General features: G+C 38.4%; 1 protein-coding gene across 7 annotated transcripts in view; it reads right to left on the bottom strand.

Moving 5' to 3' along the window:
* The window catches only part of RFC3 (replication factor C subunit 3), a 666,103-nt gene that overhangs the window by 617,812 nt on the left and 20,509 nt on the right, over positions 1-27,782 (bottom strand). For 4 of the 7 annotated variants that reach the window (XM_050766090.1, XM_050766091.1, XM_050766092.1 and 1 more), the window contains exons 1-4: positions 10,679-10,857; positions 7,722-7,859; positions 4,716-4,783; positions 2,843-2,940 (exon numbers count right to left, since the gene is read on the bottom strand). In XM_050766090.1, coding sequence (XP_050622047.1) covers positions 2,843-2,940; positions 4,716-4,783; positions 7,722-7,859; positions 10,679-10,765 — 391 coding nt within the window. In that variant the 5' untranslated portion in view covers positions 10,766-10,857. Of the gene's footprint in view, positions 1-2,842; positions 2,941-4,715; positions 4,784-7,721; positions 7,860-10,411; positions 10,533-10,678; positions 10,888-27,782 lie in introns of those variants that run through there. The other 3 variants (XM_050766086.1, XM_050766087.1, XM_050766088.1) reach the window with 3 other exon arrangements.

The following is a 27,782-nucleotide window of genomic DNA, read 5'->3' as shown; positions in this document are numbered from 1 at the left end:
CATGTCTACAAAAATACAAAACATTGCCAGACCTGGTGGTTTGCACCTGCAGTCTCAGGAGACTGAAGTGGGAGGATTCCTTGAGCCCAGGAGGTCAAGGCTGAAGTAAGCTGTGATGGCACCACTGCACTCCAGCCTGTTGCAACACAGTGAGAGACACTGTCTCAAAGAAAGCAGCAGTCTTACCGAGGTGGGAGATTCAACAGAGCCCAATTTATGGGTGAGACCAAGGGAACCCTGACGCAGTAAGGTCTGACAGAACAGTAGACTCTGAGAATACCAAAATGAACCTCCCTTCTAAGACAATGTTCCATGTGGCTGTGGCTGGTGCAGGGGCTTGTGCCTGCAATCCCAGCACTGTGGGTAGCCAAGCTAGGAGGATGGCTTGAGGACAGGAGTTCGAGAATAAGACAATGCTCCACAATGAGAAGAAATTCCAGAAACAGAATCCAAACTGAGAACAGGTAAAAGAGAGACAAAGAATCCCAATAAAGGTGACAGAAAATAAGATAGGGAATAGAGCTCAGAACACAAGGTCATTTATTTAATTTATTTTTTTATTTTATTTTTTGAGAGACAGGGTCTCACTCTGTCACCCAGGCAGGAGTGCAGTAGCTCGATCATGGCTCACTGCAATCCCAAACTCCTGGGTTCAAGCAATCTTCCCACCTCAGCCTCCCAAGTAGCTAAGACTACAGGCATGAGCCTATTTTTTTTTTTTTTCCCCTTTGGCAAGATTGGGTTTTGCTGGTCTCAAACTCCTGGCCTCAAGTAAAGTGTCATATATTTTTGATCACTTTGTAAAACTAATACAAGAGGTAGCTGTAGAGCCCCAGACCTAGAAAAAACTCTCTGGCCTGCCTCTGCTTCCTAAGCACAGGAAAACTCACTTTACTTTTAACAAAATGACCAATACAAAAGGATCATCGCCAAATTTAAACAGTTATGTAAGAGAGTCGAGCAGAGGAGCAGAATAACATCTTTATGGATGTGAAAGAGTCGAAGTATTTTCTAAACTGTTAATTAATAGTTATTGTTCTTTTTAAGGAACAGTAAGCTTCATGTGAAAGGTTATTTCAACTGTAATTGGGTGGTAAAATATTGTTAGTATTTTTAATGACCCTAAAACATTTCACTTTTAAAGGTTTGTAATTGTAATTAGGTATTATTAATTTTGACTAAAATGTTAAATTTCAACTAAATTTCTTATAATAACAGATCTTCAACATTTCTCTTATAATATTAATAACAGATTGAGGATAATGGCACAGTATATCCTACATTTACATATACATGTCATTATTTTGCATAGTGATGTTGGAAATAGTGAGTAAGCAGTACTTGGTAGGCAGAAAACAGCATTTTAATTCAACATGACAAGTGACGTTTACTCTAGAAATGCAGAACAGTTTTGTTTTGCCTTTTTTTAGGGATACAGTCTCGCTCTGTCACCCAGGCTGGAGTACAGTAGTGCAATTACAGCTCACTGCAACCTTGAATTCCGAGGCTCAAGCAATCCTCCTGCTTCAGCCTCCCAAAGCACTGAGATTGCTAGCATAAGCCACTGTGCCTAGCAAAAGTTTTAATATTAGAAAATCCAGTAATATAACCTATGATATTAATGAACTAAAGAAAAATCACAAAAGCACATTCATGTATGAAAAAGAAGCATCAGACAACATTTAACACACATTTGTGTTAAAGACACTCAATAAAATAGGAACTTGAGAATATTTCTTACCGTGATCAAATATATATACCTCAGACCAAAATTCAGCAATTAATTATGGGAAAACACTAAGGCTTTCCTTCCATGGACATCTGCTATCTCTATCACTATTAAGCACACTATTGGGGGGTTGGCCAACATAATTAGAGAAGAAAAAGTATTTAGAGCCATAAAAATTGGAAAGAAAAAGGAAAAATAATTTACAGATTATATGGATATACATCTAAAAAAAACCTCAAACTATCAAAAGACAATTACAAACAGTAAGAGAATTTAATAACACAGCAAGATATAAAAGTAGGATATAAATGTTAGTAACTTACATATATAAAACATTCAGAAAATATAAGACTCCATATATAGTAGCAAAAAATAAATTCATAAATGTAAATTTATTTTGAAATATGGAGACTGAGGAAAGAAATCAGCTGAGAATATGTACAGGGAATTCACAAAATAATAAAAATGAGCAATATTAAACAAAGGAAAAATTTATCGCACTCAGTAAGGAGGAACAAAACACTATCTTCTCCACTCAAACTGACAAAGGTTAAAAGGAATTGTCTTCAGTGTTGGTAAATGTCACAGAGAAATGAGCACTCCCAAACACTGCTATTGGTAGTATAAATCTATACCCACTTTCAGACAGAGAATTTGGCAAAAAATATCAAAAGCAATAAATGATGGCATATTTACTATCACAAAATCTCACCAGTAAGAATGTATGCATATATATAGAAAAAAATGCTTGGAAGATAAAGTCTAAACTGTTAATAGTAGCTGTCTCTGGATGGTGGGAATATAGCTGATATTATTTTCTTTTTTATCTAAATATTTGATAATGAACATATGACTTGGGTCATAAGAACAGCTATTTTAAAATCATGTACTTTCTTATTTGAAAGCACATATTTTTATTCATCTTGTTCTAAAATATCAAATGGATGGCACAAATAATCCTCTTTCACATAAAATTCAATTCCATTAGACTATAAACTCCCATGAGCACAGAGATCATACTTCTCTCTTGTTCACTTTCATAACTCAAAAAAAAAAAGAGAGAGAGCACTAATGCTTGGCAGCTTCGTAAAACGAAGTCTTTTGATCACCTACCTTTAAAATCCCTTTGAGAGTTTGTTTCAAGTTGTTGTGATTGTGCCACTGTTTTCAACATCTCCTGAATGACTACTCGGTCACTATTTCCAGCATCACTACACAAAACAAAAACAATGGTATATAGTATGCCCTTAATATTGTTATTATAAGGAAAATGTTGAGGTTCTTAAGTGGTCAAAATTTCAATCAAAATTAATATCACCTAGCTATAATTATAAGCTCCTTAAAAGTAAAAAGTTTTAGGGTCATTAAAAATACTAACAATATTCCAATTGGATTAACATCACTGAAAACACTAAAAATGTTCTTACATTAAGTTTACTGTTAACATAAAAAAAGCAACTACTAATAATTAGGTAACAGTTTAGCAAACACTTTGACACTTCTGTACTGACTATAGAAAATTAATACCTAATTATAGTTCATTTCTCAACTATCTATAATTGTTGAAAATACAAAAAATAACTCTTTGAAACAGAAATTCAATCCCTATTCCTCTTCCACATCCCCAAAATAGCAAAGATCTAAGAGAGAACAAAGAGAAATCTGCTCCCAGCACTAGAATGAAACTGATTCAGAGATTCAGTAAGGCGATGAGATAAGCAAATTGGGTTTAAGACACAAAGTCAAAACTCCGTATTGATCTGTCATTTACACCAATATTATTGCTTTGGCACTTCAGTCAAGGACCTCTCAAACCAACAGAAGTCAATTTAGGCTGAATGAATGTTAATTTCAATCACCCCGAAAGCAACTGGCTTATTCTCCAATTGGTTATCTATGCTTCAGAAGAACTCACAATGAGAAAAACAGGTCAAAGCAGTTAACTTTATTTTCTCAAACAGCCACTAAGTTTTCCCAAGTCACTACTACTATTATAGATCAATATACCTACAGTGTTGCTCTTACAATCATTTTCCTAGCCAAGAATCCAAAACATTCTCCATTTGTCTATGGAATTAACCCTCCCTTTGTTTTTATGATCAAACCCATTCCCAACAACCTTATTTCTGTTAGTTTTCTTTGAGATGCCTAGAGAAAATAATAATACCTATCTGTTAGGGTTGTTTTAAGGATTAAATGTAATAATCCATGTAAAGCTTCTCACAAAGTGCCTGCTACTGAAAACAACATACACATTAGCTTGTAATGCTATTCCTCCTGCTCCATTTGGTCTCCTCCCTCTCCCTGAAACGGATGTTCACTCTTGCCTCTGTGCCACTGCCCATGTTGCGTATGCCTGACAATATCCTCAATTCTGTTCTCCTTTAAGAACTCATACAGTCCCACAGATCATTACAGCTTACCCAGTTAGCTCCCAGAATCATTTCTACACCACTTCATACTTAACAGCTGTTGCATGAGTTTTCAATGCCTCTCCAACAAGTTCCTAATCTTATTACTGCATGACAGAGAATAAAGATATTGGTTGGTGGACTATTACAATACCTCCAATCAAGAAATTTAAACAAAGAGAGTGACAAAGAAAGATTTGGTGACCCAAAGTCAATTTCTGAAATATTTACTCCAAACACTGTAAACTTTTTAGACACACTGCTCATCAGTAATGAATGAGCCAATATAATTTAACAAAAATTTACTGACAATATAATATACTGTGTGTACATCAATGAGCTCCCTAGAGCTAGAAAAGGTAAATATATCGTCGAAATCATTTGACACAGAAGGCAAAACGGGAAGGGCTTTAGGATTCCCATTTCAAGCAGGGCAGCTCCACTTTAATCTGTTTTATAAACTGTGCTTCCACACGTATCAATTTACTTCAAAAAAGGATTTCAATCTTTAAAAAAACAAAAGCCCAAAACCAATTTCTCTAAAAATGCTTAATTTCTATATAGTAGTAACTTACCTAGGATTAACTTCAAGGTGGTAGTTACTTGCAATGGTGCTAATTTCAATTTTCTTTTTAGATGGAGTCTGTGGACAGAGAAAAAGGTATTTTTAACATTTATTTATTGCCTATTTCCCCACTCTTTCGTATTTCCATTGGTTTTCCTTTTATTATACAAAGTAAAACTCGAGATAACCACCATTCCATGTTTTAACTTTGTTAATCCCACTCTTTTCTCAATGTGCAGATAAACATGTTTTTATACAAATTGGGTCAAATCACACATCCTGTTTTATTGTGACTACCTTTTTCTTTTCCTTATCTCCAGAAATCCCCAAACCAAATCTGTATACCATTTGAAACACAGATCATTGCAAACGATCTGTTCCTTTGAGTCTTTTCCATGTTAACACAAAAATAAACATACACGAATATATTTTCATGGAGTGTCAATTTCTTGTAAAAAAATAAAAATTAAAAAAAAGGAAATCATACACAAGTCTCTGTGTTTTGCTTTTCCTACTTAATATATCTTGGCAATCCTCTCAGATAACTAGCACAGTGTTATAGTCACACACCAACCTATGGCATGGATATTCCAAAGCTGGTCACACTGATGGACATTTTGTTTTCTGAAATCAAACAATTCCACAATTAACATATGTGTACATATACTGCTTTCATTTCTATGTAAGAGATTCCCAGTTTTGGGGATTGAAGGGAATGTGTTTTCTAACTTTAATATAATACATATGTGTGTGTACGTATTGACCAGTCTGCTTCATAAAACGGTCTAACGATTCACTTTTCCACTGGCAACTCTCTTCCCCAACATTCCCCATCTACAGTAGGTTTTATCATGCCTTCCAATTTTCCAGTTTGGTGGGTATATAATAGACTCACACTGCTTGACTATCACAAAGGTCAAACATCCTTACATGTGTTTACTGCCACTTACATTTTTCTCCTGTGACTATTTGTTAAAAAAGAATCTATTATTCAGTTTTCTACCAGATTGTCTTTCTGTTGCCAATTTGCAAAAATCTCTTATTTATACATTCCTTTCAAATATTTTGTAACAATCTTTACTTTTTCTATTGATTTTATGTATAATTTCTGCCATAGCAATTTTTTTTTTTTTTTGGAGACGGAGTCTAGCTCAGTCACCCAGGCTGGAGTGCAATGGCCCGATCTCGGCTCACTGCAAGCTCCGCCTCCCGGGTTCCCGCCATTCTCCTGCCTCAGCCTCCCAAGTAGCTGGGACTACAGGTGCCTGCTGCCACGCCCGGCTAATTTTTTGCATTTTTAGTAGAGACGGGGTTTCACTGTGTTAGCCAGGATGGTCTCGATCTCCTGACCTCGTGATCTGCCCGCCTCGTCCTCCCAAAGTGCTGGGATTACAGGCGTGAGCCACCGCGCCCGGTCGCAATTTTTCAAATTCATATATCCAGGTGTCTACTTTTCTTCTACAGTTTTCATGTTTTCCTATAAAAGGTTTTATTTACCCATGAGCAATTCATATAGTCTAAAAAATTTTACTCTAGGATATTTAGTGTTTCATTGTAACATTTAAGTCTTTAATTCATCTGGAATTTGTCTCTCTAAATTGTTATGTCATAGGGACTCAACTTTGTTTTCTCTGGATAGATAACTAGTTATGATGACACACTCTGTTGGCTCACCCTCTTCCACTGATTTGAAATAGACCTCTATCACATTTCTAAGCTCTCTTTCCATTTTCACTTAGTCTAATTCTCTATTTTCATGCCATTATAATACTATTTTATTTACAATAATCATACAGTATGATTTACTACCTGGTAACACAAGCCCTACTTCACTAGTCTTTTTTCATAATTACTTTAGCTAGTCTTAGAAATGTACTGTTCCATATGGATGGACTTTAAGATCATTTCATACAATTATAACAACCACTTGAATTTTAATTAGAATTTCGTAGAAATCTATAGTGTCACCTGGGGCAAACAGATCATTTAAATTATTAAGCCTTCCATCTGGGAACATGCTGCAACATTCCATTTGATTGGCTGTTTATTGTCTCTCTATAAGATACTAGTTTCTTCTGACAGATCTCACACCATTTTTGTTAAATTTGTCCCTATATAAGAATTTCCACCACAACATACAACCAGCATCTCAAACTCAATGTATCCAAATATATGCTAATCAACACTAGCCTAAAATCCAGTTACCTTCCTGAAGATTCTGTTTATAGCACTGCCATCCACACTCAGCATATGATTTTTTCAATGCCTAATATGTAAAGACATTCTACCAGAGGATATGAAAATGAATATATGTTCTTGACATACAGTCAAAACAAATACAATCTTGTCAAAGTAGATGTATAAACTACTACAACCAAAGCAAAACAAAGTAAGTACTATTAAAAGTATAAACTACAAGTTGTAGAAGAAAAGTTAATTCTAATGGGGTAGGAAAAAGAAGGATACATTTCAGCTAGATTTTAAACATCATCTATAATGGAAAAGCATAAAAATGCGCTACATGGTATGAAGCTGGACATCTTAGCAAGGGCAAGATCATAGGAAGCCTCTCAACATCCCAGAGTTTCAGGCCTCCTTTCCCAGTCAGTCAGTTGCCCACTCTTTAACAAGTCACTTGATACCATGTTTAACATTTTTCTCAAAATGATTCTCTTTCTTTCCATCCCCATTACTGCTCTCAGAAAAATGAAGTTTGGAAACCTGAGTTCTAATTCCAGCTAAAACATTGTCTTCTTAGGCAATCTGAAATTAATCTCACCCTCTACATTTTACCCCAAACCCTCTGTTGCTCTTATTTCCTATCTAACATAAATGGCTTTGCTCTGGTTATAACAGGTCTATAAATCAGTACCTCTCAAATCCTGTGCCCCAAGACTACCTGTGAAATTCTTATTTAAATTATACATTAGGAAGCAATTGGGTTGGGGGCATACATGACCAAGACTGAAAGTCCCTGCTATAAATCACTTTCAGGGCCTCAAAGTGAAATGCTTACTGTGATGGTCTGATGTTCAATTCTCAATTTTTCCACTCCAACACCATAAAGTTCACGTAGAATACACATAATTCTTGTCTTTTTTCCAGCACCTGATGGTCCATACACTAACAGATGAGGAAAGTCGCCACACTGCACCTGAAAAAAAAGAACAAGGCGTTTTTCCCTAGTCAAACTGAATTGCTCTAGGTAGAACCAAACTACTTTTTAAGTATCAAATATTTTATGTATCTACCCATGAAACTCCAAGTTCATGGGTAGATATACCCAAGTTTTTATATATGTGTAAAACTTGGAGTTTCATGGGTAGATAAACAAAATATTGTGTATCATATATATGTATATATATTCTGAAATGTTTACTATTCGCCTGGCACTAATTTTGTATAACTTACATACATGACACAGCACATGCAAGACATAAAACTAAATGCTAGAAAGCAGGAACTCCTAAACCTGGCTATCAGAAGCACCTAGAAAACTTTTTAAATAAAGGACTGACTAATGAATAGACCGTATCATCCATGAGATTACGATTTCTGTAACTCTGAGATTCAGGCCTTTCTTAGTTTGGACTATTAGAAACAGTCCCTGTGATAACAATTCAGTGTATTTGGTTCCTTTGGGAGGTTACTTGTGAGATAAAGGAAAACTTCATAGGAGAGGAAAGGAAGGCAGCCAGCCACTAAAGAATGTGTTTTCAAGTTGAATGCCTCTAGGTATCTGTGTTTGATCCTGCTAGGGAAACTCTTAAAGCCAACATAAACACCCACCAGAGTGTCAACCTACCCAGGGGGTGGGGAAGCTGCAATATGATTATCTCTGATTAGTTCTTTCTTGAAGCCTGCTTAGGAAAGTGGATGGGGGAAATGAAAGAGCATTAACTTCAGGCATTTCAAATCTGTTTATGGGTGTCACAGAGAGAAAAGCCCTCAGGCAAAGTACAGATCTACAAAGTTAGAAGTCAGAAGTCAGTCTGTGTGCACTTAAAAGCAAGAGGACTGGGTAGGGCACTAACCATATCTGCTGATGATGAGTGTTGCAAAAGCTTTTCAGGTGTTTCTGATGATCAGTCTGGTTTGGGAACCAGTGCTACGAAGGCTATTAAGATGAGTGGGTGACAGACCTTAGCCTCAGGCACATAAAATCTTTTAAGGCAAAGTTCTGTAAATAACCATTATTGAAAAAATGGAATACGTATCTTAAGAGAAGCGCTTATTGCAATGTATTTTAATACCTTGTAAACTCATCCATCTCTGTCACAGAAAAGTCTCAAGGAAAAAAACTATCAATCTAATACAGTGCCTGGAAAATGGTAGGTGTCCCATAGACACTTACTGCCTTTGTTTTTTAAACTTCAATCTAACCAAAAATAAGGATTATGCTTTAAATGTTTCATAGTTTGATTAAGCTGCAAATAAAAGAGTAAACAGGTGAACATTTCTTAAAAGCAAATTTAACACTTAAGATCATTATATAAAATTGATGTCCAAAATATACATTCCAAATTCTGTACAACAAAAAGTGGCCACGGAAAATAAAATGTATTCTATGACTAGGAAAACTGAAGACAAAGCTATTGATGGAAAATGTAATTTGTCTATAAATTATGGATACTGCCATAATCAATTTACTTTAAATTAGTATACATGCAGTATGAATAATTAAAGATCAATCTCGCAACACTATCAACTAGTCTAATGACTTTCATATGTACAGTCATTTCTTATTATTTCTTATTTTTAAGAAGCACTTAACAATTAAATAGTATCTGTCAACGTAAGAAAGGTCGGTAAGGGAAAACCAGGGTATTGGGCAAAAACATTTCAACAGCATCATATATTAATCTGCGGTCCTTAATAGGAGTAAACAAATGTCTTCCACAGACACTAAATAACTTAGTCTCCTAAAGATCCTTCTTCACTCTCTACTCCCTGAAAGATTCAGTTCGTTCCTCACAAAATATTGCCATTAGACACTTTTATCAACTACAACAGACAAAGAGGCATCAGGATAGAGGGGAGGGAATCTTTCATAAAGCACTAATCTCAGCCAGACACGGTGGCTCACGCCTGTAAGCTCAGCACTTTGGCAGGCCGAGGCAGGTGGATCACCTGAGGTCAGGAGTTCGAGACCAGCCTGGCCAACGTAGTGAAACCCCGTCTCTACTAAAAAATACAAAAATTAGCCGGGCGTGGTGGCGGGCGCCTGTAATCCCAGTTACTCCGGAGGCTGAGGCAGGAGAATCTCTTGAACCAGGGAGGCAGAGGTTGCAGTGAGCCGAGATCACGCCATTGCACTCTAGCCTGGGCGACAAGAGGGAAACTCCATCTCAAAAAAAAAAAAAAAAACACACACACACACTAATCTCAGGAACGTCCTAGTACAATTTATTTGAGAATTTTATGATCTTTGGAGTAAATACATATTTACAACACTTTACCTGTCAATGACAACACTGACATCGAGAAATCTTAAGCCAGTTAGAAAGCAAATCTCATGGTGTCACCTATGCTTAAAATGTTCCAACGGCTTCCCATCTTATTCTGAGACTTACTAAGTCTGCACCCCCAACTCCCATTACCCTTCCCGCTGGTTCACCATTATCGGCTACACCAGCCTCCTGAGTTTCTTAGAATATGCTGCGCAAATTCCTGCCCGGGAATTTTGCACATGCTGCCTCCTCCTACCTGTTCCACTCTTCGCTCGGATTTCTGTATTTACGACTTTTCAATTTCCTTCAAGTCTCGGCTCAGATGCCACTTCTCAGAGGAGCTTTTCTTGTTTAAAAATACAAGCCGGCCTCCCACACCTTTTCCCCCTTCCCTTTGTTATTTTTCTCTATAGTACTTATCACTTTCCAATGCAGGAGGAAGAAGCACTGCTCCTCAGGGGAGTGCAAAACCCCGAGCCAGGGGGCCTCCGCTCTCCCATGCTCCCGGCCCCCGCGGACTCACCAGGTTGCGCAGCTGGGTCGCCTGCTCCTTGTGATAGTCCAGCCGTCCCAAGGAGCAGGGCCGATACTTGTCCACCCAGAGGCTCATGGCAGCTCGACTTCCCGGGGACCTACGCTTGAAAGTCCCGCGCGAGCGCGCGTCTTCCCCCAAACAGAGACAAGTTTTCCCGCGAGCGCCAAATCTCGTGACGTCACTACCGGTCGCGGCTGCGTAAATGATTTAGGACGCAAAGGCTACGGGGGCCGTGTGCAGACAAAATCAGCCGCCGCGTCGGTGCCTTGTAGTTCTGAAATTCACTGCTTTGTTTTCTCTTTGTTCGCACCTTCTATTATATTGTATAAATTATCAGGCGAATTGAAAATGTGGTTCTGACCACATTTTCTTGGCGTTACATCCGGATACCTCCGTTACATCCGGATACCTCAGAGAAGACACTTCCTTTCATTTATTCATTCTCTCATTCACTTAATTCATTAAACAAAAATTTACTGAATATCTGCTAGGTGTGGAACTCAAGTTTTCGGCACTAAATATACATCTCAGGGTTTCACTCACTTGGCAGGTACCCAATAAAGCTTCAATGGATAAATCGCTTAAAAATGTCTGATCTTCACTATCCTTTGTTACCTCTATTCCTCAATATTCTTATTGAATTAGAAGCAAAAGAATCAAGAGCATGGAAAAACTACCGAGATGTGGCCTGTAGGGGAGAAGACATGAGGTTAATATGCATTCTAAGCCTAGAATGTTTGAAAGCCCTCCAATTAAAATGTGTAGAAGGATCTGAACCCCTCAGAAAATATTCTGCATATGAAGTTCATATGCAACTTTTGAAGTTCTCTTCAAATAGTGCCTCTCAAAATGCACTTTACTCATTGTACATAATATTAATTCCTTATTTAATTTATGCTTTTATTTTGTGTATTGTTGAGAACCCTAAGTCTTGCCATTTGATTGCAAGGTCTTACAGGCAGGAAATGATTTCCAAATATACTTAATGACCTTTCACCAAAGTACCTCTTACTCATTTACTAATCAAGAATTTATCATGCTTTTCTATGAATCGTCATATTACATGAATTACTCCTGCAGGCAAGGTATTATCCACATCACCAAGTGTAAGATTTAATCCCTGTTCTCGAGAAACTTTCTATAATAAGCCTGGAAGGCTTCTGCCTCAGGGCCTTGGTAATTACTGTTTCCTCTTCCTGGACTATGTTTCTCCAGAGTCAGCAGAGTTGAGCCCCTCATTTCCTTCAGGATGTTGGCTCAAGTATTGTCTCCTCACTGAGGGTTCCCTGACCACCCTATTTAATATTGCAAAAAAGCTTCATCTTCTTTATGCTTCTCTCCATTTGAATTGAAATGGAGGAAGTGTTTGAAATGAGAACGTAAAGGAAATCAGAAGCAGAGATACTGAATTGTGGTCTATGTGGATATCATAATCATAAAGAATGATACTGGAAATAAGTACTGAGAGGAAGAAAGAGAAGGACCAAGTGCTAGAATGATCAATGATTTGGCAAGAGTTACCATATAAGCATGACAGACAACTTCAATAAGGAGGAGTGGTTGACGGTAGAGGCTGAAGACATGTGCTTCAATGTTGTTGGGGGTTCTGAAGAAGGAGAAATAGTGTGGTGGGCCCAGGAAGTCCAGTTAAATTTGAATTTCAGATAGCTTTTTCATATGTCTGGCAAAATTTATTACAAATGATATTTTTCTCGTATAAGTATGTCTCTGACAATATTTGAAATTGTAATAAATACTGCCAGGGACATACTTATATGAGAAAAAACTCAGTGTTTATCTGAAATTCAAATCTAACCAGTGCCCTGTATTTTATCTAGCAATTTTACTCCAGACTCTTGAATATATGGGACATGAGAAATTGCTACAGAGGAAGTAAAGTCCTTGGGGTTGGTAAACTACAGCTGCAATCACTTTAATGTTTAATGACTCTGGCCCTCAAGTATCTTAGCTCTTTTTTTTTTGCTTGAGATGGAGTACCACTCTGTGGCCCAGGCTGGAGTGCAGTGATGTGATCTCGGCTCACTGCAACCTCCACCTCCTGGGTTCAAGCGATCCTCCCACGTCAACCTCCCAAGTAGCTAGGATTGCAGGTATGCACCACCACGCCCAGCTAATTTTTTGTATTTTTAGTAGAGACAGGGTTTCACCGTGTTGACCAGGCTAGTCTTGAACTCCTGAGCTCAGGCAATCCACCTGCCTCAGCCTCCCGAAGTGCTGGGATTACAAGAGTGAGCCACCACGCCTGGCAATCATATAGTAATTGTAAGTTTAATTTTTTGAGTAACTGCTATACCGTTTTCCACAGCGGCTGCACCACTTTACATTCCCACCAGCAATGCAAAAAAATTCCAATTTCTCCACATCTTCAACAACCAACAACCTTTTTAAGTTTTAGTCACTCTGGTGGGTTTATAGAGGAATCAATCTCATTATGATTTTAATTTCCCTAATGATTAATGATGTTGAGCATCTTATAGACTTATTAATGATTAGAATACTCTTTTGTAAAGTGCCTATTCAAATATTTTTGCCTATTTTTACTAGATTGTTTATCTTTTTCTTATTGATTTGTTTCCTTTTTATACATGTATTTTAAATATCTTTTTCCTACATGTAGCTTGGTTTTAATCGCTGTTAATGGTGTCTTTTAATAAATAGAAGTTCTTAATTTTAATATAGTTCGGCTCATACTGTGTTAAAAAATCTTCAAAGTCTTGACAATGTTCTTCTGTGAGTTTTTCTTTAAGTTTTATGGTTTTGCTCTCACATTTGGATTTTAAATCCACTGGAATTCATTTTTTTGTATGCCACCATACAAAAGAGTCTAAAAGGTCAAGATACATTTTTTTTCCATGTGGATATCCAGTTACACCAGCACTGTTTATTAAAAAGACCTTTATCCACTGTACTGTAGGGTCACCTTGTCATAAAGCATGTGACCTTATATGTGTAGATTTGTTGCTGAACTCCCTGTTTTGTTCCATCAATCTATTTGTTTATCTATGCATAGGTACCACACTGTCTTGATTACTATAGCCTTATAATAGGTCTTGGTTTCTGGTAGTCTGACTTTTATTTTTTTTTTTTTTTTTTTTTTTTTTTTTTGAGGCAGAGTCTCGCTCTGTCGCCCAGGCTGGAGTGCAGTGGCCGGATATCAGCTCACTGCAAGCTCCACCTCCCGGGTTTACGCCATTCTCCTGCCTCAGCCTCCCGAGTAGCTGGGACTACAGGCGCCCGCCACCTCACCCGGCTAGTTTTTTGTATTTTTTAGTAGAGACGGGGTTTCACCGTGTTAGCCAGGATGGTCTCGATCTCCTGACCTCGTGATCCGCCCGTCTCGGCCTCCCAAAGTGCTGGGATTACAGGCTTGAGCCACCGTGCCCGGCCAGTCTGACTTTTATTCTTATTCAAGATTTTCTTTGCCAGTTTTTGTCATCTGCATTTTCATATAAATGTTAGAATCAGCTTGTTAATATTGCCAAAATCTTGGCTGAGATTCTGTTTGGGATGGCTAGTTACAGGGAGTTAAGTCCATGTCTGAACTTTGTGGATTTCACCTTGTTGATCTTCAGAATCATAAAATATTAATTGTTTCACTTGAGCATATTACAAACCACCTATTTTACTTAGGCTTTTATATATGCAACTACAATTCTAAAAAAACAAAAAACAAAAAAACAAAAAAAACAAAAAAAAACTCTACTTTCTGTATGATTTAACTGTGATATATACTTAACACATCTTCAGTTACCCCTGCTACCTTCTTAAAAGGTAATATGTTAAAACTGAAAATACTCGTTCATAGACATTTAAAAGGAAATTTTATTTTAAGTCAAATGGCATGAAAAAAACAATTAAAACTTTAAAAACACAAAATGTGATTACATATCCTAGGGGTAAAAAGACAGGGCCTTTATTCCTTTGGGGCTTTGTTTCTCTCATTACTGATGTTATTATCATCTTGATGTTTGAAATATGACTAATCTATGGTCTGTGAGAGACAAATCTTGAACACGGGAGATCCCACAGTGGAGCAAAGTGAGAGGATGACCCAGGTGACAGAGACAGAACAAGCTTGGAAAACCACCAGTCCAAGCAGAAGCAGAAGGATTGCTGTTTTCAAGAAGATAAAATTAATACCTGATAACCTTGCACATACTGAGATGAGATTTACTCCTATAGAAAAGAATTTAGTAATAAATTAGCAAGATGTGTGTTAAACACTAAGTCAAAGACGAAACGAGACAATTACTAATAGTAGAATACATACAAGGTACACAGAGTTGCTCCTCTGTATTCACGAGGAATTGATTCCAAAAACTCTGCAGATCCCCAAATCCATGGATGCTCAAATTCCTCATATAAAATGATGTAGTATCTCCATATAGTCTACACACATTGTCTTTTATACTTTAAATTATTCTAAATTACTTACAATAAGTATGCAAAGAAAATGCTACGTAAATAATTGTTATACATATTGTTTTTTATTTGTATTATTTATTGTTGGTTTGTTATTTTTTGTTGTTGTTTTCTGAATGTTTTTAATGTATGTTGGGTTGAATCTGTGGATGTGGAACTGGGATATATGGAGGGCTGACTACATAAGAAATATATAATACACAAGAAAGGAAATTGTATAGCTTTATATTATGTGGCTCAACTGTGAATAATATTTACATAATCCAAATAATGTAAATATTGTCAGCTGGGCACAGTGGCTCACATCTGTAATCCTAGCACTTCGGGAGGCCGAGACGGGTGGATCATGAGGTCAGGAGTTTGAGACCAGCCTGACCAACATGGTGAAACCCCGTCTCTACTAAATACATAAAAATTAGCCAGGCATGGTGGCACGTGTCTGTAATCCCAGCTGAGTTACTCAGGAGGCTGAGGCAGGAGAATCGCTTAAACTCAGGAGGCAGAGGTTGCAGTGAGCCAAGATCATGCCACTGCACTCCAGCCTGGGCAACAGAGTAAGACTCCGTCTTAAAAAATAAAAAATAAAAATAAATAACTAAATAAATAAAATGTGTTTTCTCTGGGAAGCAGACCTGGAGTGTCAGGACAGAGACCAGGGACAGAGGATGTCATTTTTTACAACAAGCCTTGTGGAAACTTTTGACTCTTTTTACTTTGATAAAAATGAAAGGTAAGTAAACAATTTTTTAAAAGATTAATTCAAAGTGAATCCAACAAAAATACAGGTCTCTACTACCACACATATTAAAGTTATTTATTTCAATGTTTATAACAAGATTTCTAGAGGACCCACCCACCTATTCAAGGAAGTCAGGGAAGATCTTTTGAGGAAGTAACACTTAGAATGAGGCTGGAGCAGTAGAATAGGCCAGAAAGAGAAAAAGAGAGTGTATCTTAGGAAAGGACCAAAACATAGTCCTGAGTGGGGAAGTGCTGGACTTCTACTGAAAGGTTTGTGGGACCTGAGAGCAGTGCCCACGGAGGAGGAAGGAGGAGATGGGCTGACAGGCCAATGAATTGGGCACTCTTCTAGGTTTTAGTAAGGATTTTCTGGTCTTCCTTTGGAGTTTCCTCATGTTACCTCACAGCTAATGTAACAGGATTCAGCTGTTTTTTCCCAGCTTCAACATTCTGCAGTTCTAAAACTCTGAACAGTTTTCCCAGGGATTTTGCGTGGGATTTCGTAACAGAAATCCCTCTGCCTGGAGTCACCAGAAGACTCCACCCTGGCCCAGTCTTTGTCCCTGCCTCTTTGATTGACTTTGGGCTAGTCCCTTTTTCCTGTAGGCCTGAAAGGACTCATCTGCAGAATGGAAGGTGGTTCTAGATAACCTCCAGGTGCCCTTCAAGCTCTCACACTATCACTTTGCTGTTATTCTCTGTGCCTTTGCCAAAAAGAAAGAATACCCAGTTCTTTAAAATATTCACACTTTTATGTGAAACTCCTACCTTGCCCAGGATCTTTAACAATTGCTTAACATTCCAATTTTTTAGATATTTCTATAAAATGGAATAGCTATACCAATAAATGCTAGTTTTAGCAAATGGGATGTGTAGGCAATTGGTCCAAGATGAGGGACCATCAAATATTACTTCAATCACTTTTTTACAAATATATAATTTGATTTATCTTAGGAATTAATAATTATAATATTAATTTTATTGTAAACTTGATAATTTTAGAAGCATTATGCTTTTATTATAATCAGCAGCTCGCTAGCCAATTATTTGATGATTTTTCTGATTCCCATATATCTTCTGCATCCTTTTTTAATGAAATGTTTCTTATAATTATTATTAATACCACCAGCCTATATTCTGAAGTACTGCAGACTTTCAGTGTTGTGGAACAATTTGGCTTGAGTTAGACGCATCTTTGTTTATTCCGTGGGTCAACCGGACGGGAAAAAGCCATTCACTCACCTACCAATTACTAGACGCCTGATGCCTAGTAATGTGCTTAACATTGAAAATAGAAATCAGAGTCAGTTTCATGTACCAATAACAAAAGAGCTTTAATTTATATCTCTATTAATAATTAAATGATATAAATTTTTACTCTAGGCATTCAAACTGAAATCTAGTAGGATTAGAACACAGAAATGTAGAAATGAAGTCATTTGTGCTTTGACAGAATCATCCAGAAATATGAGCATAATAGGACTATTACCACCTGAATTTTTAGTCCACTGTCTCACCACTGAGCCACTGTGCAAGTCTCTGACTGATAAATATTTAACTATTGCTTGTGTTAATGGCTAATGCCAGACAGTGAGTAACCACCTCCAAGTTACATTTGCTGCTTTTTCTACAATACTCGAGTTGGAAATTGTTCTACCTTTTTTCTGGTTATAAGGCAACAAATGTTCATTACAGAAAAATTGAAAGAGGAAAAAGAGACAGGTATATATTTATCTATATTTATATTTTTAAATTTATTTTCTATTTTTTGAGACAAAGTCTCCCTCCATCGCCCAGGCTGGAGTGCAGTGGTATGATCTCAGGTCACCGCAACCTCTGCCTCCTGGATTCAAGTGATTCTCCTGCCTCAGCCTCCAGAGAAGCTGGGATTACAGGCGTGCACCACCACACCCAGCTAATTTTTTATTTTTAGTAGAGACGGCATTTTGCCATGTTGGCCAGGTTGGTCTCGAACTCCTGACCTCAAGCGATCCACCTACCTCGGCCTCCCAAAGTGTTGGGATTACAGGCATGAGTCAATGTACCCAGCCCTTTATTTTATATTTTAACCTGCAGAATCTCTAATGGATTCAAGTTAGCTTGAGCCCTATATTTGCTTATGAGTGTGATAAAGAAATCTGGGATTCCAGTATCATTGCTATTGGATTTCCAGAGTAAGAAATCACTAAATCTATAATGAATCTATGATCATTTTCAGCAATATTTCTGTCCAGAAGTCTAGGCACTATACCAAAACAACTTTTGTGTGCTTAAATGGCTGCTACACACTCTATGTTACTTTTTCATTTTGTTGGAATTTGCGTAACTATATTGCTGTCTCTGGAATTAAAAGAAAAATCTACTTTTAGATTATCTAAAGTCATATTCCTTCAGATTTACACATTGTTCTCCATCAGTTGTAATATGCCCTTTGTATCAAACTCCCCATAAAAAGTCAGAACCTGAAGCTTTTAAATCCCTTTGTTTCAATAGTTACCTCTTGTTCAGAGTTACTTTCATAATTTTGCTTGCTTTCATATTTTGTTGTTGTTACTGTTTATAACTGCCTCCTACCACATATTTAATAACAACAATTACTCTCTCAATCACCTTTCTTCTGTAAATTTTCAAAATAATACATATTTATTAGGAGATCTCTAAATAGTACCTTTTCTCTGAAAAATGTAAAGATTTTGTTTTAAAATATATTGCAATAATGAGTAAGAGAAGACGGTAAGGATCAGAGAAAAGAGTGAAATACAGAAAAGAATTCCAGTCAGCTGCAGAGAACTTCAGAATTTAATTATAATGTTCCTCTACAAAAGGACCACCCTTGAGTACTATCAATGAGTAAATCAGTTTATGCATACCATGAAGGGGGTGCAAGATGAATTAGACACAGGCTGTGGTGTTCTCAAGGAGCTTATGGAATGATAAGCATATATGCAAATAACTCTCATAAAAGCAGTACGTGATAAATGCCTTAATGGAGCTTCAAACATTTTTATAGAGGTTCAAGTTCAATTACAGTTTGACTGACTTGGGAAGGCTTCATGGAGGACCTAGCATTTGAGTTGGGTTTTGAAGGACACGTAGGTAGGGTTACAAAAGCCATCCCAAGGGAGGATGTTACTGGGGTAGGAGATTGTAATGAGCAAAGACCCAAAGGTGTCAAAACACAGAGCAGGATTTTCTTATGGTAAAAAATATAAATAAAGGAGAGATGGGAGAGAAGATTGGGAAGAACATTTAGGGCAAATGTTGGGAGGTATTTAAATCGCAACTTTTAATGAGTTTGCCTTTATGCATACACAAGAAGCCACGGGGGGAATGATATGTCTTCTTGCCTATAGGAAGAGCTTAGTAAATACTTTTTGAATTCAGTGGCAACATCTGGGTATAGGAAGATGAATTACGTGAATAGACACAAATAAGATATGGGGAGTGAGATATTAAAAATAAAGAGACCTGCTCAAAGATTCACAATTAATAAGAATTGACTGATATTCCACCCACAGACTAACTCCAGAGTCCACCCGCTCTAGCACTATGTATACACTGCCTGCCCCTGGCTGTAGTCACACCTTGGATATTGAATACCATGTTCTAAGCACTTCATCTGTATTATGTTTGCCTCCCAACAATCCTATGAGGTATGTACATCTCTTACAGCTCAAGAAACTGAGTAATAGAGATTTAAAATTGTCTAACAAGTGATGGAGCAAGGATTTCCAATGAAGTCAGTCTCGATTCCACCACCACTGGGCCTCCCTAACCACTGCATACACTCACTCGGGCTGTGCCCCACACCTTGACACATCATGGTTCCTGACTCTTACCCACCAGTAATACTGAATGACTTTTGGTTTCCAGGAAATTCCAGCTTGCTTATATTTCCATCCCTTCATATATGATGTTCCCTCTTCCTTCACTTCCTTTCTACTCTCCACCCATGCCATACTGTAGTTCCTCCATGACACCTCCCCTGATGCCCCTAGGCAGGCTCAGATGGTTTTTCTCTTATGGTTTTTGCATCTTCTACAGACACCTAATATTGCTATTTCTACATAGATTTGTAACCAATTATTTTTTTCTGTTTAGTTTCTTTAGAATAAGTGTGGCTCTATGCCTTGCTTAATATCAGGCACTTTTTTTTTCTTTTTTTTTTTTTTGAGACAGAGTCTTGCTCTGTTGCCCAGGCTGGAGTGCAGTGGCACAATCTCAGCTCACTGCAAGCTCCGCCTCCCAGGTTCACACCATTCTCCTGCCTCAGTCTCCCCAGTAGCTGGGACTACAGGCACATGCCACCACACCTGGCTAATTTTCTGCATTTTTAGTAGAGACAGGGTTTCACCGTGTTAGCCAGGATGGTCTCGAACTCCTGACCTCGTGATCCGCCCGCCTCAGCCTCCCAAAGTGCTGGGATTATAGGTGTGAACCACTGCCCCTGGCAACATCAAGAGCTTTTTAGAGGCACAGATTCCCAGGCCTTACTCCTGAGGATTCTAATTCGGTAGGTCTAGAATGAAGTGTAGGTGTCTGTCTTTTTTAAAACATCACAGCCTTTCTGACCTGTCACACAGTTGGACAATCACTGCATTACGTTGTCAGATTCCTTGAGGATCATCTTTATAACCCTAACATCTATTGCGGTGCCTAGAACTGTCAGGGCTTAATTCATATTGAACAAACAGATGAATAAATGTGGGGTGTGATTGAGTTATAGAAATAAAAATTTTTTGATTAGCAGGAATAGAGCAAACCAGAAGAGGAATTTATTAGGGCATGGAGAAAGTAATGAATCTGGTGTTAGACTTGTTGCATGGAAATATTCAGCAGGAAGCTGAGAATGTGGAAATATTAATTGGGAGATGTAGTTTCATATCCATTGACATAGAGGTCATGAGTGAGCCTGGGACGTTGAATACATTTCCCAGCCACTGTAGAAAGAAAACAGAAATGGACTAATAATTGAATCTGGGGAATCCCCACATGTAGAACCCATGAAGGATGGAAGAAAATAATACAGCAAGTAATACTACCACATTGACTGACAGCAACTATCGTGATCATAACAACAAGCATGAGAGTCACTACTTTTATACAGTACCTAGTCTGTGGAAGTCTTGTCAGGAGGGGCTCCATACACATCCACATTAAATCTTCATAGCAAGCCTAGGAACTGGTTCTTAGTCTCACTTCGCAGATGAGAAAACCGAGCTTCAGAGAGGTGGATCAACATACCCTAAGTCACACACCTCACCATAGTGGAAAGGCTGAGAAGATGATGCTAGATTTGATTAACTTCAAGGGACCAGTTTGAAAGCTATGATAGAGCAGAAACCAGACAACGATGTGTCTTGGATGAGTGGACTCTAGCATCTTTGGCACCCCTGCCCCGTGTATTAATTCAACGCCATTATATGTGTTTTGCATAGGGTCCTCCAAGACTTGAACAGAGAAATAAAAGCATATAGATAAACTGCAGAGAGGAGCATAAAGAGATAACTCTCCTCAAAGAAAGTAAGACCCTAGCATTACAAGTCACAGCCAGGGGGCTGAGATGGCATTTTCCGAACAGCAGTAAAACATGGTGGAGGTCGTATAACTGAGGAGCCCGAATCCTGGCCCCAAACCTATGTGTGATCTTTCAGGTCCAACCATGGCAATGACAAACACCTTGACAGGTAGGTGCCAACAATGGGAGTGAGGGTGGAGGAGGGAAGCTGGCCTCCCCACACCAAGCTTGGCACATAGGCAGAACATCACAGTCTCTGAAGGGAGCTGAGGTCAAGGCCTTAGGCTGTGGCCATCCTTTCTCTTATGTGTATCTGCCTTGGTAGCCCAGGTGCCTCTATTCAGAGGCATCTTTTGCAGGGGGGGTGGCCTTCAGCCAAGCCCCTCCTCGGGTGCCTCCGCTGAAACTTCCTTAATGGGGGTGAAGGGGAGAACCTCGAGGAAACTCTTCTCCACTCTGGCTCAGTACACCTTCTCCCTTCCCCTGGCTCCTGGGTCCGCTGAGCAGCAGCAGCCTTTGTTGGGGCACCTTTGACAGCAAGACGGTCTGCTTATCTGTGCTGATCCCCCTAACTCCTGCCTAGCAGCATTCCACAGGGAGAAAAGGGACGCTTTGGGGAGGGGAGGGCAGAACGTACTCCTGTTTAGCTTCTTGCTGAAGTTATGGCAGTAAAGGCTTGACTGTGACTTTCCTGTTGGCTTCTTGTCTTCATCCACAACTCTGACTCCAGGCAGCTCAGCCTTCTGCAGCTCAGCTTAGTCTTGACAATAACTTCCTCCCCACATTTGGAGCATGTATTGCATATTACATGCTCCAAAACACCTAGGAAGCAGCAAGGGGAGCAAAGTTCCTGCTCATGACAGCATGGAAAAGAGGCTCCGTGAAACACTGGGCTTCTTGGAGCCTATCCAGTGGCATTTGAGTATTATGAGTATAATGTCATTAACGTATCAATATGAAAGCATGACATCTTGAGTCCCACTGTCGCATTAGGCTGGAAGACTACCCAGGGCCATGCAGCTTGGTCCTAGAAAGCAAAGTGCCTCCTTACTGGGTTTTCTGGAGCCTCCCTGAATAAAACACAAGGTTACAGCTTTATTCAGGCTAAAAAGGCCCTGTCCTAGACTCTCAAACTGCTGGGTTGAGCAAAATTGGTTTGCCTTTTAAATGTAAACATCCTAGGGCTTGCTGCTCCGGCTGTTCATCATCATTTGACAGCTCCAGGGGAGTTAAGGTAGTGCTTACTTTAGTTATCCATGGCTTCTGCGAGGCAGAACTAGCATGAACAGTTGGAAGGTAGAAAAGGGAAACCTCCTCAATCATTTCTCTCAGCCTCCTCCTTAAAAGGAGCAACATTTAAATCATTAGATTTTGCTCCCTTTCCTGCCTCCTGCCACATATCTGGTTGTAGCAATAAACAGTGACCAGGTGAGTTCTGCAGTCACGTGCATCCCTTTCTTAGGGTAGGTGGCCGAGAGTAATGGGGAACCTTCTTCTAGTCAACCCATCAATGTCTTGGGGTGCATGCGGTATATGATCTCCAGTCTCACATTCCTGCCTTTGTTGCTTCCTATTTCAACCATTTTACAATTTATTGTGCAAAATGTTAAGCGTCTAACAACCTTAACTCTTTCTGTATTTGGCAGGATAGGCATAAATAAATACACAGATAATCAATAAATTGCCAATTAAGAAACAAAACAGCAAATAACTGGAAGGAAAACATGGAAAGGACAAGGGTGTGGGTAATTTGCCACCTTGGTAATGATCCCTTTCAGAAACAGGAAAAACATCACCACTTTTGGCAGGAGGGGCTCTTCCTCTGACGTGGAATGCTTTTTGTATTTGTTGTTGTTTTTGTTTTTGAGATGGAATCTTGCTCTGTTGCCCAGGCTGGAGTGCAGTGGCTCTATCTCAGCTCACTGCCTCCCAGGTTTAGGCTATTGTCCTGCCTCAGCCTCCCAAGTCGCTGGGATTACAGGCGCCCGCGACCATGCCCGGCTAATTTTTGTATTTTTAGTAGAGACAGGGGTTTCACCATGTTGGCCAGGCTGGTCTCAAACTCCTGACCTCAAGTGATCTGCCTGCTCAGCCTCCAAAGTGCTGGAATTACAGGCTGATGTGGAGTTATTTTTTATTTTTTGTTATCATTTTTTGAGACTGAGTCTTGTTCTGTCACCAGGTTGGAGTGCAGTGGCACAACCTGGGCTCACTGCAACTTCTGCCTTCCGCTTTCAAGCGATTCCCCTGCCTCAGCCTCCCGAGTAGCTGGGACTACAGGTGCGTGCCATGATGTGGAGTTTTTAAGACCACAATAGTCTGAAATTTCCCCAAATCAAAGTAACCCTCCTCAGAAATGAGCAGGTTCTGACTGGAAATTCAAGAATCTGTGTCTAGAAAGAACACACTGGAGAAAGTCACTGTTGTTACTACCGTTTGGTTTTGGTTTGGTTTTCTTTTGAAATATATAAAGAATAAAAGCAATGAGAAGGGAAAGTTAAGTAAAAAAAAGCAAAGACATTTATAAAAGATGGATTCATCCTTCTTATGTCTAACAGTGTAACTTAAGAAGCTAATCACATTTGTCCTCATCTATAAAAATGCCATTTTAAAAAATGTATAATTGTTCCCAATTCTTATATGGTTGTAGTTAAGGAAAGACCATGAAATGTGCAATGCCTCTATATCCAGTGTGCTTATCTTAGCTTTCATTTGTATGACTTTATTTTTTTCTTCTGCTTAGAGCTGCCACAAGTAGGGGTAGAGCCTTTGATTAATGATTATTAATTTAACTAATAAATCAGATTCATTATTAGATTAAATAAACAGGTAGACACAGCCTGAGGCTCTCCTGTTACTTTCTGTTTGTGCATAATGAACTGCAACCTAACAGTACATAAACAACCCAAAACCTCATGTGGGAGTATATTTTTTCTAACAGATCATAGGGTCTCAGCCAATCACAAGCAGTTAAGCTTCAGCCAATCACAGGCAGCCAATTGATCAGACCATGTTCAAATGACAAGCACCTAGCTGTAATCAATCAAGCTATTTCTGTATTTTACTTTCTAGTTCAGGCTATAAAAGCTCTCCGCCCACATTGCCCAGAAGAGCCCTCTGAGCCTCTTCAGGTTTGAGTACAGCCTGATTCATGAATTGTTTAATGTTCAACGTCTATTCAATTTATCTTGTCTAAAGTTTTCTTTTAACAAGCCATTAATGGAAACAGAAATAAGAGGATGGTTAAAATGGTTTGAAAGGTACACAATGTAAACATAAATGCAGCTATTTAGACATTAAGAATTGCAAAGTATTTAGAGAGATTGCAAATCTTTTGACTTATTTTCTACTTAAGATTTCTATATTCTGATTTGCAATTTAGAGATTCATTGTGAAACAAAGTCATGAATTGAAAGATGAAGATGTACTTTTCTCAGTTTGTACCTTATTAACTAAACAAGACAGAAGATCCTGATAAGTAGGGTAGATGAAACGATAAACACGTTGGTGCTAAATTAAGTTGTTACATCTTTGTCCCAGCCTTCCTTACCCATCTCTTTGAAGGAAAACTCAACAAAGACTTTAGGTATTTTAGGGTTTCTTAGCAAACAAAAGAGTATTTTTTATTGTCTTTGACTTTCAACTTACCTGCTGTGGGTGATCAAATCTGTTATAAGAAAAGGTGCGTTTGTTTTGAAATGGTATTAGTGCCATCAGTTCTCATTTTTCCTCTAGAGTGAACATCCAAAGAGCGGATTTTTAAATTTTTTCTGTTTGTTTTATTGTCACTATCACCTGCCCTCTGCCCTACACCCCCACCTGTCCCTATGCAGCAATTACAACCTGAAATGCCATCAGGGGGCTGGGCAGGCAAGGGCATGATCTAAGCTTTGAGAGAATAAACAGGAAGAGAACATAGGAGGCTTCTCTTCACCAAAAGCAGGTGGCCCCCCAAGCAGGATGCTGGCCCACTGGTAATAGATCTTCAAGTGTTTTTGAAAAGCCCCAGTCTGGATTTTTATATCTAATTCCCTGAGAAAATAAATGACAGCATGCAGGTCAACAGGACACTTCCACGGTCCAGATTCAGCCTGTACTCCTTGGCTGACTGACTCTGCTTAAACCTTGTAACATTTCGTTCAAACCTTCTCAGAAAGAGAAGAAATGATTTTGACTCAAAATTCAAATCATGTAGTATTACAGCTTATTACTTGCTTGATGCTTGAAGGAAATCTTTGGTGCAGGTAAAAGCTGAAACATTTGACTAACAGGACGCTGAGGAGGTCATTTCGACCGTCACTAATGCAAATGTCCCGTCTTCTAGTACCCTGGAGGCTCTGACAGCTGATAAGCGATTATCTAAAAGTCTGTCGCTCTGGATAACAGGTTAATAGGGTTTTGCTTGTTTTAGTTTTACAAAAATGTGTGATATAAGAGAATACATTTATTCATATTTTTCACATTTGAAGATTAACCAAGTTTTTCTATAAATAATACCTTGGCCACAAATGATACTCAGAGATAAAAAGTGAAGCAAGTCTGACCATTTAATAATTTATTTCAAAAATAGTCTGTTATATGGAAATCAATTCTCTGTTCCATTCCTGGAATGAAAGGGCTCAAAAATTCCTTTAATTTCATCTATTTTAAGAGATGCACAATATGTTTTACAGCCAGTAGTTATAATCCTATGAAATATGAAAGGCTTTTATACAAACAATGTGATTATACAAGTGAAAGTACAAGAATTAGTGGTGACTTCTAACAGAATCTATTGCTTTTCCTTCTGTCCCTTGTACTTTTTTCTTATGTCTCTGATACTTTACAAATGTTCTGGTACTTCTACATCCCTCTTACTTTCCAATTTAGGAATGATTACATCTTATAGGAACAGCTTACCTATAGAGGGAATTTTGAATTGTCATGTCCTTTCTTACGATACTTTCAAATATTAATCATTAGAAATTTAGTTTCAAAAGGCAGTCTGTTCATTAGTTTGAGGGCACCTCTATTTTTAGGTATTTTAAAGAGCAATTAGTATCATGAAATTTACTCATATTATTGATATTAATTTTTACAGCAAACAAAGTTCCTGCAATTTTTATGTATCATTTCATTGGTAAAACTAGATGCATTCTAAACAGTGTTTCTTATTCTGAATAAAACAGCAAATATTCAAATTAGAATATGAATTATTTTATGGCCTACAATTAGCCTGGTTCATCTAATAAAAGAAAGCTAATTTAACAGTAATTTACATTTACAAACACACATTTTTATAAAATGTTTTATATAAGAAAATTGAAAACGATAACCATTAGAGCAAGAATAAAGCAATATTGGCAAGTACTGATATTATGATACCCTTTCTAGGGTAGGAATTCTGCTATGAAAATATATCATAAGCTGGGTGTGGTGGCTGATGCCTGTAGTCCCAGCACTTTTTGAGGCTGAGGTGGGCGGATCACCTGAGGTCAGGAGTCCTAGACCAGCCTGGCCAACATGGCGAAACCTGTCTCTACTAAAAATACAAAAAAATTAGCCAGGGGTGGTGGTGCACACCTGTAATTCCAGCTACTCAGGAGGCTGAGGTGGGAGAATCACTTGAGCCCAGGAGGTGGAGGTTGCATTGAGCCGAGATCGCACCGCTATACTCCAGCCTGGGCAACAAGAGCGAAACACCGTCTCAAAAAAAAGAAAAAGAAAAAGAAAACATAGCTTAAAGTGTATAATGCCTTATTAGTTATAGAATTTTATATTTCACCTACATAAGGTAAAAATGAGTGATCCCAAATAGGTGACTCTCCAACATGCAGTCACACAGAATCACAAGCCCTTTTCAGTCTGCATCTGTCATTTTAACACGTGGTTTCCAGGTGTTGCTCATCTGGAATGGGGTTCAGAACATCCTACCCCAAGATACGGCACCTTGGCATATTGAATATTTTAGGCTGAAGGAATCTGAGAAGTGGCACATGCAGGAAGAACTCCCTGACATTCCCCTGGAGCAGACAATAAGACCCCCACGTGAGAGATGCCCTCTCCATTCCCAGAGAAAAGGCGCAATGTGATCTCTGAAAAAGGAGGGATGCTGAGAGGAATCTGAGTGAATAGGCCTTTGCTAGGTGTCTCCATGTTACTACTCTTAATTCATTCCCCTTTTGTCCTATCCCATTTTTCACAGCACTCCACTCTTCATCACACCTTGTGTAAAAATGCTTAGGCTTAACCTTTTCTTTGGGTCTTCCTTTCCTTGTGAAGGCTCCCATGTCACAGATAATATATATGAAATAAATATGTATGCTTTTCTTCTATTAATCTGTCTTTGCTTTAGTCACAGTCAATGAACCTAAAGTGGGCAGAGAAAGAAGTCGCGTTTTCCCTTTTCTA

The sequence above is a fragment of the Macaca thibetana genome, chromosome 17 (assembly GCF_024542745.1).
Source record: "Macaca thibetana thibetana isolate TM-01 chromosome 17, ASM2454274v1, whole genome shotgun sequence".
NCBI classification, from domain to species: domain Eukaryota; kingdom Metazoa; phylum Chordata; class Mammalia; order Primates; family Cercopithecidae; genus Macaca; species Macaca thibetana.
Note: the sequence above shows the minus strand (reverse complement) of the source record. Positions and strands in the feature narration are given on the sequence as shown.